Consider the following 14,133-nt stretch of genomic DNA (forward strand, 5'->3'; position numbering starts at 1 on the left):
TGTCTTAAATAATATGTGCTATCGAGAAGTCAGAGCCTTAGTGGCATAGTGGTTAAGAGCTACGGCTGCAAACCAAAAGGTCAGCAGTGTGGATCCACCAGTTGCTCCTTGGAAACCCTATGGGGCAGTTCTACCCTGTCCTATAGGGTCACTATGAGTAGGAATTGACTCGACAGCAACGGGTTTGGGGTTTGTTTGTTTCTTTGGTATTGAGAAGTTGCCAGTGGATAACTGTTGTGGACTGAATTGTGCCCCCCAAAATGTGTGTTGAAATCTTGGCTGCTGTGCCTATAAATATGCTCCTCTTTAGAAATAGGGGTTTTCTTTTGTTGTATTAATGAGGACAGACCAGTATGCGGTGGGTCCTAGACCTAATGTCCTGAGCTAAAGTGAACGAGGGTGGTGAGGTCCAATCTGAATCCAAGTTCTGAGTTATTAAAAGAGCAAAACAGACACAGAGACACACACAGGGGGCTGGGGGGAGAGGAAGATGCCATGTGAGGACCCGTCTACAAGCAAAGGAATGCCAAGGATCGCCAGCAGGCACCAGACACTCGGAGAGAGAGGTTCACTGAGGGAACTGGCACAGTCAAGATCCTGATTTGGACTTCAGCCTCCAGGACTGTGAGAAAATAATTCTCTGTTCTAAAGCTACCACATGTTGTATTTCTGTCACGGCAGCACTACAGAGCTAAGACAATAACCAAGATAGAAGTTTGAACTCTATGTTTAACCTCTTTGTGAATCCTGTCTTCCTACTGTATCCCATAGGAGCCCTGGTGGCACAGTGGATAAGCACTCGGCTGCTAAATGAAAAGTCGGTGGTTCGAATCCACCAGCTGCTCTGTGGGAGAAAGATGTGGCAGTCTGCTTCTGTAAAGACTACAGCCTTGGAAACCCTATGGGACAGTTCTACTCTGGCCTATAGGGTCGCTATGAGTCGGAATTGCTTGACGGCAATGGGGTACTATATCCCACTAGAAGAAGGAGAAGCTTGCCATTGAGTCGATTCCAACTCATAGGGACCCTATAGGACAGAGTAGAACTGCCCCATAGTTTCCAAGGAGTGCCTGGTGGATTTGAACTGCGGCCGTTTTGGTTAGCAGCTGTAGCTCTTAACCACTGTGCCACTGGGGTTTCCACTATATCCCATACAAGCTTTTTTTTTTTTTTATTAACTTTTATTAAGCTTCAAGTCAACGTTTACAAATCTAATCAGTCTGTCACATATAAGTTTACATACATCTTACTCCGTACTCCCACCTGCTCTTCCCCTATTGAGTCAGCCCTTTCAGTCTCTCCTTTCGTGACAATTTTGCCAGCTTCCCTCTCTCTCTACCCTCCCATCCCCCCTCCAGACAAGAGCTGCCAACACACTCTCCAGTGTCCACCTGATATAATTAGCTCACTCTTCATCAGCATCTCTCTCCCACCCGCTGACCAGTCCCTTTCATGTCTGATGAGTTGTCTTCGGGGATGGTTCCTGTCCTGTGCTGACAGAAGGTTTGGGGACCATGACCGCCGGGATTCCTCTAGTCTCAGTCAGACCATTAAGTATGTTCTTTTTATGAGAATTTGGGGTCTGCATCCCACTGATCTCCTGCTCCCTCAGGGGTTCTCTGTTGTGTTCCCTGTCAGGGCAGTCATAGATTGTGGCCGGGCACCAACTAGTTCTTCTGGTCTCAGGATGATGCAGGTCTCTGGTTCATGTGGCCCTTTCTGTCTCTCGGGCTCCTAGTTGTCGTGTGACCTTGGTGTTCTTCATTTTCCTTTGCTCCAGGTGGGTTGAGACCAATTGATGCATCTTAGATGGCCACTTGTTAGCATTTAAGACCCCAGATGCCACATTTCAAAGTGGGATGCAGAATGTTTTCATAATAGATTTTGCCAATTGACTTAGAAGTCCCCTCAAACCATGTTCCCCAGACCCCCGCCCCTGCTCCGCTGACCTTTGAAGCATTCATTTTATCCCGGAAACTTCTTTGCTTTTGGTCCAGTCCAATTGAGCTGACCTTCCATGTATTGAGTGTTGTCTTTCCCTTCACCCAAAGCAGTTCTTATCTACTGATTAATCAATAAAAAACCCTCTCCCTCCCTCCTTCCCTCCCTCCCCCCCTCGTAACCACAAAAGTATGTGTTCTTCTCAGTTTGTACTATTTCTCAAGATCTTATAATAGTGGTCTTATACAATACTTGTCCTTTGCCTCTGACTAATTTCGCTCAGCATAATGCCTTCCAGATTCCTCCATGTTATGAAATGTTTCAGAGATTCGTCACTGTTCTTTATCGATGCGTAGTATTCCATTGTGTGAATATACCACAATTTATTTACCCATTCATCCGTTGATGGACACCTTGGTTGCTTCCAGCTTTTTGCTATTGTAAACAGAGCTGCAATAAACATGGGTGTGCATATATCTGTTTGTATGAAGGCTCTTGTATCTCTAGGGTATATTCCGAGGAGTGGGATTTTTGGGTTGTATGGTAGTTCTATTTCTAACTTTTTAAGAAAATGCCAGATAGATTTCCAAAGTGGTTGTACCATTTTACATTCCCACCAGCAGTGTATAAGAGTCCCAATCTCTCCGCAGCCTCTCCAACATTTATTATTTTGTGTTTTTTGGATTAATGCCAGCCTTGTTGGAGTGAGATGGAATCTCATCGTAGTTTTAATTTGCATTTCTAATGATCAAGAGCATTTTCTCATGTACCTGTTGGCTGCCTGAATATCTTCTTTAGTGAAATATGTGTTCATATCCTTTGCCCACTTCTTGATTGGGTTGTTTGTCTTTTTGTGGTAGAGTTTTGACAGAATCATGTAGATTTTAGAGATCAGGCGCTGGTCTGAGATGTCATAGCTGAAAATTCTTTCCCAGTCTGTAGGTGGTCTTTTTACTCTTTTGGAGAAGTCTTTAGATGAGCACAGATGTTTCATTTTTAGGAGCTCCCAGTTATCGGGTTTCTCTTCATCATTTTTGGTAATGTTTTGTATTCTGTTTATGCCCTGTATTAGGGCTTCTAGGGTTGTCCCTATTTTTTCTTCCATGATCTTTATCCTTTTAGTCTTTATGTTTAGGTCTTTGATCCACTTGGAGTTAGTTTTTGTGCATGGTGTGAGGTATGGGTCCTGTTTCATTCTTTTGCAAATGGATATCCAGTTACGCCAGCACCATTTGTTAAAAAGACTATCTTTTCCCCAATTAACTGACTCTGGTCCTTTGTCAATTATCAGCTGCTCATACGTGGATGGATTTATATCTGGGTTCTCAATTCTGTTCCATTGGTCTATGTGCCTGTTGTTGTACCAGTACCAGGCTGTTTTGACTACCGTGGCTGTATAATAGCTTCTGAAATCAGGTAGAGTGAGGCCTCTCACTTTCTTCTTCTTTTTCAGTAATGCTTTGCTTATCCGAGGCTTCTTTCCCTTCCATATGAAATTGGTGATTTGTTTCTCTATCCCCTTAAAATATGACATTGGAATTTGGATCGGAAGTGCGTTATATGTATAGATGGCTTTTGGTAGAATAGACATTTTTACTATGTTAAGTCTTCCTATCCATGAGCAAGGTATGTTTTTCCACTTAAGTATGTCCTTTTGAATTTCTTGTAGTAGAGCTTTGTAGTTTTCTTTGTATAGGTCTTTTACATCCTTGGTAAGATTTATTCCTAAGTATTTTATCTTCTTGGGGGCTACTGTGAATGGTATTGATTTGGTGATTTCCTCTTCGGTGTTCTTTTTGTTGATGTAGAGGAATCCAAGTGATTTTTGGATGTTTATTTTATAACCTGAGACTCTGCCAAACTCTTCTATTAGTTTCAGTAGTTTTCTGGAGGATTCCTTAGGGTTTTCTGTGTATAAGATCATGTCATCTTCAAATAGTGATAACTTTACTTCCTCCTTGCCAATCCGGATACCCTTTATTTCTTTGTCTAGCCTAATTGCCCTGGCTAGGACTTCAAGTACGATGTTGAATAAGAGCGGTGATAAAGGGCATCCTTGTCTGGTTCCCGTTCTCAAGGGAAATGCTTTCAGGTTCTCTCCATTTAGAGTGATATTGGCTGTTGGCTTTGCATAGATGCCCTTTATTATGTTGAGGAATTTTCCTTCAATTCCTATTTTGGTAAGAGTTTTTATCATAAATGTGTGTTGGACTTTGTCAAATGCCTTTTCTGCATCAATTGATAAGATCATGTGGTTTTTATCTTTTGTTTTATTTATGTGATGGATTACATTAATGGTTTTTCTGATATTAAACCAGCCTTGCATAGAGAGAGAATAAATCCCACTTGATCAGGGTGAATTATTTTTTTGATGTGTTGTTGAATTCTATTGGCTAGAATTTTGTTGAGGATTTTTGCATCTATGTTCATGAGGGATATAGGTCTATAATTTTCTTTTTTTGTAATGTCTTCACCCGGTTTTGGTATCAGGGAGATGGTGGCTTCATAGAATGAGTTGGGTAGTATTCCGTCATTTTCTATGCTTTGAAATGCCTTCAGTAGTAGTGGTGTTAACTCTTCTCTGAAAGTTTGGTAGAACTCTGAAGTGAAGCCGTCCGGGCCAGGGTTTTTTTTTGTTGGAAGTTTTTTGATTACCATTTCAATCTCTTTTTTTTGTTATGGGTCTATTTAGTTGTTCTACTTCTGAATGTGTTAGTTTAGGTAGGTGGTGTTTTTCCAAGAATTCATCCATTTCTTCTAGGTTTTCAAATTTGTTAGAGTACAATTTTTCGTAGTAATCTGAAATGATTCTTTTAATTTCATTTGGTTCTGTTGTGATGTGGTCCTTCTTGTTTCTTATTCAGGTTATTTGTTTCCTTTCCTGTATTTCTTTAGTCAGTCTAGCCAATGGTTTATCAATTTTGTTAATTTTTTCAGAGAACCAGCTTTTGGCTTTGTTAATTCTTTCAATTGTTTTTCTGTTCTCTAATTCATTTAGTTCAGCTCTAATTTTTATTATTTGTTTTCTTCTGGTGCCTGATGGATTCTTTTGTTGCTCCCTTTCTATTTGTTCAAGTTGTAGGGACAGTTCTCTGCTTTTGGCTCTTCTTTTTGTATGTGTGCATTTATCGATATAAATTGGCCTCTGAGCACTGCTTTTGCTGTGTCCCAGAGGTTTTGATAGGAAGTATTTTCATTCTCGTTGCATTCTATGAATTTCCTTATTCCCTCCTTGATGTCTTCTATAACCCAGTCTTTTTTCAGGAGGGTATTGTTCAGTTTCCAAGTATTTGATTTCTTTTCCCTAGTTTTTCTGTAATTGATTTCTAGTTTTATTGCCTTGTCGTCTGAGAAGATGCTTCGTAATATTTCGATGTTTTGGACTCTGCAAAGGTTTGTTTTATGACCTAATATGTGGTCTATTCTAGAGAATGTTCCATGTGCACTAGAAAAAAAAGTATACTTTGCAGCAGTTGGGTGGAGAGTTCTGTGTAAGTCAGTGAGGTCAAGTTGGTTGATTGTTGTAAGTAGGTCTTCCGTGTCTCTATTGAGCTTCTTACTGGATGTCCTGTCCTTCTCCAAAAGTGGTGTGTTGAAGTCTCCTACTGTAATTGTGGAGGTATCTATCTCACTTTTCAATTCTGTTAAAATTTGATTTATGTATCTTGCAGCCCTGTCATTGGGTGCATAAATATTTAATATGGTTATGTCTTCCTGATCAATTGTCCCTTTTATCGTTATATAGTGTCCTTCTTTATCCTTTGTGGTGGATTTAAGTCTAAAGTCTATTTTGTCAGAAATTAATATTGCTACTCCTCTTTTTTTTTGCTTATTGTTTGCTTGATATATTTTTTTCCATCCTTTGAGTTTTAGTTTGTTTGTGCCTCTAAGTCTAAGGTGTGTCTCTTGTAGGCAGCATATAGATGGATCATGTTTCTTTATCCAGTCCGTGACTCTCTGTCTCTTTATTGGTGCATTTAGTCCATTTACATTCAGCGTAATTAGAGATAAATAAGTTTTTAGTGTTGTCATTTTGATGCCTTTTCATGTGTGTTGTTGGCCATTTCATTTTTCCACATACTTTTTTGTGCTGAGACGTTTTTCTTAGTAAATTGTGAGATCCTCATTTTCGTAGTGTTTGACTTTATGTTTGTTGAGTCGTTACGTTTTTCTTGGCTTTTATCTTGAGTTATGGAGTTGTTATACCTTTTCGTGGTTACCTTATTATTTACCGCTATTTTTCTAAGTAAAAACCTAACTTGTATCGTTCTGTATCGCCTTGTATCACTCTCCATCTGGCAGTTCAATGCCTCCTGTATTTAGTCCCTCTTTTTGATTATTGTGATCTTTTACCTATTGACTTCCATGATTCCCTGTTATGTGTATTATTATTATTTTTTTAATTAATCTTAATTTGTTTGTTTTTGTGATTTCCCTATTTGAGTTGATATCAGGACATTCTGTTTTATGACCTTGTATTGTGCTGGTATCTGATAGTATTGGTTTTCTGACCAAACAATATCCTTTAGTATTTCTTGTAGCTTTGGTTTGGTTTTTGCAAATTCTCTAAACTTGTGTTTATCTGTAAATATCTTAATTTCACCTTCATATTTCAGAGAGAGTTTTGCTGGATATATGATCCTTGGCTGGCAGTTTTTCTCCTTCAGTGCTCTGTATATGTTGTCCCATTCCCTTCTTGCCTGCATGGTTTCTGCTGAGTAGTCTGAACTTATTCTTATTGATTCTCCCTTGAAGGAAATCTTCTTTTCTCCCTGGCTGCTTTTAAAATTTTCTGTTTATCTTTGGTTTTGGCGAGTTTGATGATAATATGTCTTGGTGTTTTTCTTTTTGGATCAATCTTAAATGGGGTTCGATGAGCATCTTGGATAGATATCCTTTCGTCTTTCATGATGTCAGGGAAGTTTTCTGTCAGGAGTTCTTCAACTATTTTCTCTGTGTTTTCTGTCCCCCCTCCCTGTTCTGGGACTCCAATCACACGCAAGTTATCCTTCTTGATAGAGTCCCACATGATTCTTAGGGTTTCTTCATTTTTTTAAATTCTTTTATCTGATTTTTTTTCAGCTATGTTGGTGTTGATTCCCTGGTCCTCCAGATGTCCCAGTCTGCATTCTAATTGCTCCAGTCTGCTCCTCTGACTTCCTATTGCATTGTCTAATTCTGTAATTTTATTGTTAATCTTTTGGATTTCTACATGCTATCTCTCTATGGATTCTTGCAACTTATTAATTTTTCCACTATGTTCTTGAATAATCTTTTTGAGTTCTTCAACAGTTTTATCGGTGTGTTCCTTGGCTTTTTCTGCAGTTTGCCTTATTTCGTTTGTGATGTCTTGAAGCATTCTGTAAATTAGTTTTTTATATTCTGTATCTGATAATTCCAGGATTGTATCTTCATTTGGGAAATATTTTGATTCTTTTGTTTGGGGGGTTGGAGAAGCTGTCATGGTCTGCTTCTTTATGTGGTTTGATATGGACTGCTGTCTCCGAGCCATCACTGGGAAACTAGTTTTTCCAGAAAATCCGCTAAAAAAAAATGCAGTCAGATCCCTATCAGAGTTCTCCCTCTGGCTCAGGCTATTCGGATGTTAATGAAGCCGCCTGGGGAGGGTGGGGGAGGGATCAGAGAGATAGGAGAGTAGCCCCTCAGAATATAGCCAGAGTTGCTTGTGTTGCTTGGAATGACTATTATATGTGAGATTTCCGCGGGGCGCGTCACCTACGTGTGCTGGCTGTGTGGAGATTGCCCCCGGGGCATCTGGCCCGCTGGAGTCACAGTCAGATCCTCCTCTGCCAGCCTGGGACGGTGCACTCCCGACTCCAAAATCAGTCACTGCCTCCCGTGGACTCCCCGTCCCACCTGCCGCATCGCCGTGCCGCCCCCGCGAACCGGCTGGGCTCCCCCCCGGGGTCAGCTCAGGCGAGCGGAGCAGCTCCCCGTGCCTGCGCCGCGACCGTGCGTCCGGCTGGGACGCCACTCTCCCCGCTCCAAGACCCGTCGCCGTCTCCCGGGGACTCCTCCCACCGGCTGCATCGCCATGCCGCCCGCGCGAACCGGCTGGGCCCCCTCCCCGGGTTAGTTCAGGGGGGTGGAGCAGCTCCCCGCGCCTGCGCCCTGCCAAAATTCCGGTGGGCCAGCTCCCCGGCTGGGACACCGCTCTCCCCGCTCCAACACCCATCACTGTCTCCCGGGGACTTCTCCCACCAGCTGCGTCGCCAAGCCGCACGCGTGAACCGGCTGGGCCCCCTCCCGGGGTTAGTTCAGAGGGGTGGAGCAGCTCCCTGCGCTTGTGCCGTGCCCGCACCCCACCTAAATCCCGGCGGGACGGCTCCCCATCTGGGACGCTGCTCTCCCCGCTCCAAGACCAGTCACTGCCTCCCAGGAACTTCTCCCACCGGCTGCATCGCCACGCCGCCCGCGTGAACCGGCTGGGCCCCCTCCCGGGGTTAGTTCAGGGGGGTGGAGCAGCTCCCCCGTCCGCGCCCCACCAAAATCCTGGTGGGACGGCTCCCCGGCTGGGACGCTGCTCTCCCCGCTCCAAGACCAGTCACTGCCTCCCGGGGACTTCTCCCACCGGCTGCGCCGCCACGCCGCCCGAGTGAACCGGCTGGGCCCCCTCCCGGAATGAGTTCGGGGGCCAGGGCTAGGCCCCTTGTTTGTGCCGTCTGCCCCCCTGGGCTCTGCCCCAAATCCGGCGCCGAAGGTCACCTGACTGGTACGCTGGCTCCAGGCTCTGAAAACAATCGCTGCCTCCCCGTATTTGTTCGTTCTCCGTCTCTAAATCTGTGTTTGTTGTTCAGGGTTCGAAGATTGTTATGTATGTGATCGATTCACTTGTTTTTCCGAGTCTTTGTTGCAAGAGGGATCCGCAGTAGCGTCCACCTAGTCCGCCATCTTGGCCCTGCCTCCATACAAACTTTTAATTGTAGATGTAAGAACATATTTGTATATATCTCAAGACCGGACCACTGTCACTTTGTCAAAATGATTCAAGAGCAGAAATACATTAGTCTTGGTGTGGCTGATACATGCCACGTGTAAAGGACAATGTACTTTCAAGACCTCTACCAGTCCTAGAAAGGAGCCCTGGTGGAGCAGTGGCTAAGCGCATAGCTGCTAACCAAAAGCTGTTCTGCGGGAGAAAGACCTGGCAATCTGCTTCTGTAAAGGCTGCAGCCCAGGAAACCCTATGGGGCAGTTCTACTCCGTCACATGGTGTCAGCAAGAGTTAGAATCAACTAAAAGCATCCAACAACCAGTCCTAGGAGTATGTCCCTCCCACTGAGACTGTCTTCTTCACTTTTAGGAGTTAAAAAAAAAAAAAAGGGAAAAAATCATTCTTACCATATTGTGAAGAGAGATGAAGTCTGATATATGGTCTTTAAGGCCATAAAATAAATTGAGTATATAATATGCTTTTTTTTTTTAACATCAAAATTCCAATTAAATTCGTAGTTGGCATATTCAGAGTGTTTTCTCTCCACTCCATTTCCAGTTTGGAGAGCTAGAAGGACGTTCCAGCTTCACAGGGCAACTACAGGACATGTAGGACCTGTCTGCCTTGGAGACGGTTCTGCTGCATCCAAAAAGGCTAGCTAAGTTCCTATTACCGGCAGCAGCATGCCTTTCTTCCTTCAAGGGGCCCTTTCATAAAATGGCATCAACGGTCAGCCCAGCTTGTGTAGACAATATTTGCAACTACAACACCTCGTAGCCTGTGGACTTGGAAAATTATAATTCAAAAAGTAATTTATATGCTGACAGTCACTACTCTCCTTCTCTAAAGTATAATTTCCCTTGCTCACACTATACCAAAAAAAAAAAACCAAACCCATTGCCGTCAAGTCAATTTCGACTCAAAGCAACCCTGTAGGACAGAGTAGAACTGCTGCATAGAGTTTCCAAGGAGCGCCTGGTAGATGTGAACAGCTGACCTTCCGTTAGCAGCCGTAGCACTTCACCATTATTTTTCACTTTTAGTTGGTCTATGAGGAACTATATAGTGCTCTTGTAGAAGCTGGAAACTAGTGTTTCTGAGACTGTCTGTCAGCTTTGGGATATAAAATCCTGACAAACGTGAAGCTACATCCTGCCTACCCCTGAGACCCAACAATACCTGTTACTACAAGTGCTTTCTACTACTACTCCGTTTGCTACTCTCCTTCCATTACTTTGCAGAAGGCAGTTGAATGCAATCCGTCAGTCCTTGAGAATAAAAACCCCGTTGCTGTCGAGTTGATTCTGACTCATAGCGACCCTAAAGGACACAGCAGAACTGCCCCATAGGGTTTCCAAGGAGTGGCTGGTGGGTTCAAAACGCCGGCTTTTTGGTTAGCAGCCAAATACTTAATCACTGTGTCACCAGGGCTCCACTGCACCACCAGGGCTAAAGTGGCCTTTAATAAGCTAATTATCATACCTCTTGATTGGTCAGATAAAATATTATCTACTTTTTAAAGATGCTTACGAAAGGGCCTGAACACCCAGAATCGACCACTCAAACAGGGAATTCCCTGTTTGTCATTATTTTTATATAACTAGTCACAATATAATTCTTTCTTTTAACGTAGTGTCTTTGCAACTAACCAGAAATCCTACCAGTAAATAGAATTTCTCCAGGAAAGTTGATCCAATAAAAACAGAAACTGTTGAACAACATAGTTAAAATCTGCGAAGGATTTGTGAAACATCAGTACCCGTGGTTGCTGGGAAACGAGACCAAAGGGATCTATCTCTTTCTCTTTCTCCTTGTCCTTAAGGTCTCAACTGTACCAGACTAGAGTGTCCGAACAGTTAGGTGATCAAGTACTAACTGAGAGCTTGGTGATTTGAACCCACCCAGACGTGCCTCAGAAGAGAGGCCTGGTGATCTGCTTTCAAAAGGTCGCAGCCTTGAAAACCCAATCGTGTAGCTGTACTCTGCACACATGGGGTTGCCATGAGTCAGAAATTACTTGACAGCAACTAACAACAACAACAACACTGCATGTGTATGTTGTGTGTATATATATGCATAAACACAAACAGTAATCATAGAAATATACACTACACAGTAGAAACATATAGTGTATGTATTTAGTACGGAGCCCTGGTGGCACAGTGGTTAAGCATTCGGCTGCTGACCAAAAAGATCTACCAGCTGATCCTTGGAAACCCTGTGGGGCAGTTCTGCTCTGTCCTGTAGGGTCACTGTGAGTCAGAGTCGACTCGACGGCCATGGATTTGGTTTGGGTTATATTTAGCATGTATGTTATATAGCCAATTAGTTGCCGTCAAGTCCATTCCGACTCACGGCAACCCTGTGTGTGGCAGAGTAACACGGTGCTCCACAGGTTTTCACCGGACAATTCTGCCCAAGGAGATCATCGGGTCTTTCTTCCAAGGCACCTCTGGATGGACTCAAACCCCCAAAATGTCAGTTAGCGGCCAGGCACGTTAACCGTTTGCATCAACCGAGGATAACTATACATTACATAGCATGCGCTCCTATTATATTATGAAGTGTCCCCCTGCGTCAGCCACTGATCAACAGATGTATAAAGACATTAAAAAGTGAATGAAGTCACTAAACATAGAGAAACGTTACCATGAGAGCTTTATGTAAAAGTTACACTGCACCCAGACTTACCCATAAACAGAGAAGACTCCTTCAAATCCATCCACTCCCCATGGAGACAGTTCACTTCTCAAACACGTAGGGAGCTCTGTTTCTAGAGCTTTTTGGCAAGCATCATTTCAAACAAACCTGTGCGTTTGGGTCCAATTTCTTCCCAGGTGGTGCAAGGTAATCACGAGTAACCATGGTACCTAGCTCTGCAGAGCCAGCCTTGCCTGGTCTAGATGCGAACAAGCTTTAAATATGTTCTTTCTCAACCAGGCCCGCAGTCATGATGGAAGGCAGACCACACCCGGCCCTGCAGCCGAGGAGCCGATACCCCCGGTGCTTCTGACACAGGACCCTCGCCCTGCTCTTTCTCTGTCCCAGTTCCCTGATGCCGTCTCAGGACCTTCCACAGGCCCGTTCTAATCAGGATCCACCTTTTCCCAAAGGAGAACGATTAGATAACTCATCTCCTGGCTCAGAGATGACCATCGTAGAAGACTCTTCTTTCATTTTGCTCAGACCATGGCAAACGTACTAGTTAAGAAATTGGAAACGAGGAGAACCAATATGGAAATGATTTAGTGACTTCACTTTCAGGCAGGAATTGTGACCTCTGTGTGTGTGTCACGGTGTTAGGAGGGATGGCATAGTTTATAAAACTGCATCGATTCTCTGATTGCCCACCAGGTGCTATCAAGTCAACTCCGGCTCACGACAACCCCATGTGTGTCGGAGTAGAACTGTGCTCCATGGGGTTTTCAATGGCTATTTTTCAGAAGGAGATCACCAGGCCTTTCTTCTGAGGTGCCTCCTGGGTGGACTTGAACCTTCAACCATTTGGTTAGTAGCCAAGTGCGTAACTGTTTGCACAACCCAGGGACTCCTTATTGTCTGCTTACGACTCCTTAAAAACAAATATGCATATGTAAACACAAAGAAAAGTTGATACGAGTGAATGATACCCACTGCCGTTGATTCTGACCCATAGCGACCCTATAGGACAGAGTAGAACTGCCCCATAGGGTTTCCAAGGCTGTAAATCTTTACAGAAGCAGGCTGCCACATCTTTCTCCCTTGGATGGTGGGTTCCACCCGCCGACATTTTGGTTATCAGCCAAGCACTTAACCATTGTGCCATCAGGGCTCCTGTGTGCATGATAGCTGATAAATATTCTTGTCAAATTTCCACTGTGACATCAAAACACTGTGTACACAACAGGTAAAAATCAGAAGAAAAATTCAAAGGCAGACTTTAACACATTGTAGTTAAAAGGATTAACCGCTTGATGATTTATTACATAATGACTCCAAGTCAAAAGGTCACTCTCACTTTGTTTTGTTTTCATTTGATAATGTGCTTTCTAGGTCAAACATAAGGAGCCCTGGTGCCCCTCGGTTAAACACTCGGCTGTTAACTGAAAGGCTGGCTGTTTGAACCCACCCCGTGGCTCCACAGGAGAAAGAACTGGAGATCTGCTCCCATAAAGATCCCAGCCTAGGGAACCCTGTGGGGCAGTTCTACTCTCTCACACGGGGCCACTATGAGTCGGAATCGACTCACAAGACACAAGAGCAACAGGTCAGACATGCTAGACGAGAACTGTACGGCCACTTACTGTTGTTGGTGGTTTGTGAGGACGTGAAATGAAGAGACACCTTGGCGCTTTTGAGGCGCATCTGCCCCCAGTACGAGATGGCCTGCACTTCCACCATATAGCTGCTGTCCGGCTGCAGTCGCTCCAGGGTCACAGAATTGTGGGACTGCAAATACAGGGGTGTACCTGAGCTCATTATAAACCTCCACACCTCTCGTCTTCACTGCAAAAACGCGCGAGACATCAGGAAGCACACCAACTCTTCGAGCCTATGTGTGTCTACAGTTTTCTGAGACCAGAAAGTTTCCTATGTCTTTAGGTTCTGAAAATAACTTCAGAGAAAGGCCAAAACATTTTTTTTTCTAATTAAGCTGCTAATCCAATGAATGGATCTTCCCTAGGTCCCGTGGGAATGACTAATTCAGCACGCCCTTGTAGATTCCACCTCGCCGAGAAAAGACAGCTGCTTATAACTAACGGGCACTATGTTGGTACATTGTTTGCCCCGTGACGGTACCCAGAAAAAAAAAGAATGGGCAGCAGTTGATTTCTCTGATATCTATTCCAAATCTTCTATGAGTAAAGTTCTACCAAAAGTTGTAAGAAATATCACCCGGAAAAAATGCTGTAAGATTTTTTTCTGCCATCATGATTGTTAGTACCACTCTTACGTGTGTGATGTTCAACATTAAAGGAAGGAAATCAAAACAACGTAATTGGCCAATAGCCTGAAGTCACACAGGAATCTCTTGGCCAGAGATTCTTAGGTCAAAAGATTTCAAGGTCAAGAGATCAAGTGTTAGTCCAAGTGAATACAACTAGGTAATAGCAAAGTCAAAGCTGGAGTCTGGGACTCGCAACTCTAGAATGAGTACTTTTTCTAGGGTAGAAGAATCGCTTATGAGAACTTGTAATTAAGGGAAATAAAGTTGCTATCTTAGAATCCAAAACTCACATCAAAATAGGATATATGGG

General features: G+C 43.6%; 1 protein-coding gene across 1 annotated transcript in view; it reads right to left on the bottom strand.

Moving 5' to 3' along the window:
• ANOS1 (anosmin 1) overlaps window positions 1–14,133 on the bottom strand; it is a 635,904-nt gene that overhangs the window by 23,719 nt on the left and 598,052 nt on the right. The window contains exon 40 of the mRNA XM_064277948.1: window positions 13,180–13,324. Within this exon, the coding sequence (XP_064134018.1) occupies window positions 13,180–13,324 (145 nt within the window). The remainder of the gene's footprint in view (window positions 1–13,179; window positions 13,325–14,133) is intronic.

Source organism: Loxodonta africana, chromosome X (genome assembly GCF_030014295.1).
Source record: "Loxodonta africana isolate mLoxAfr1 chromosome X, mLoxAfr1.hap2, whole genome shotgun sequence".
NCBI classification, from domain to species: Eukaryota; Metazoa; Chordata; class Mammalia; order Proboscidea; family Elephantidae; genus Loxodonta; species Loxodonta africana.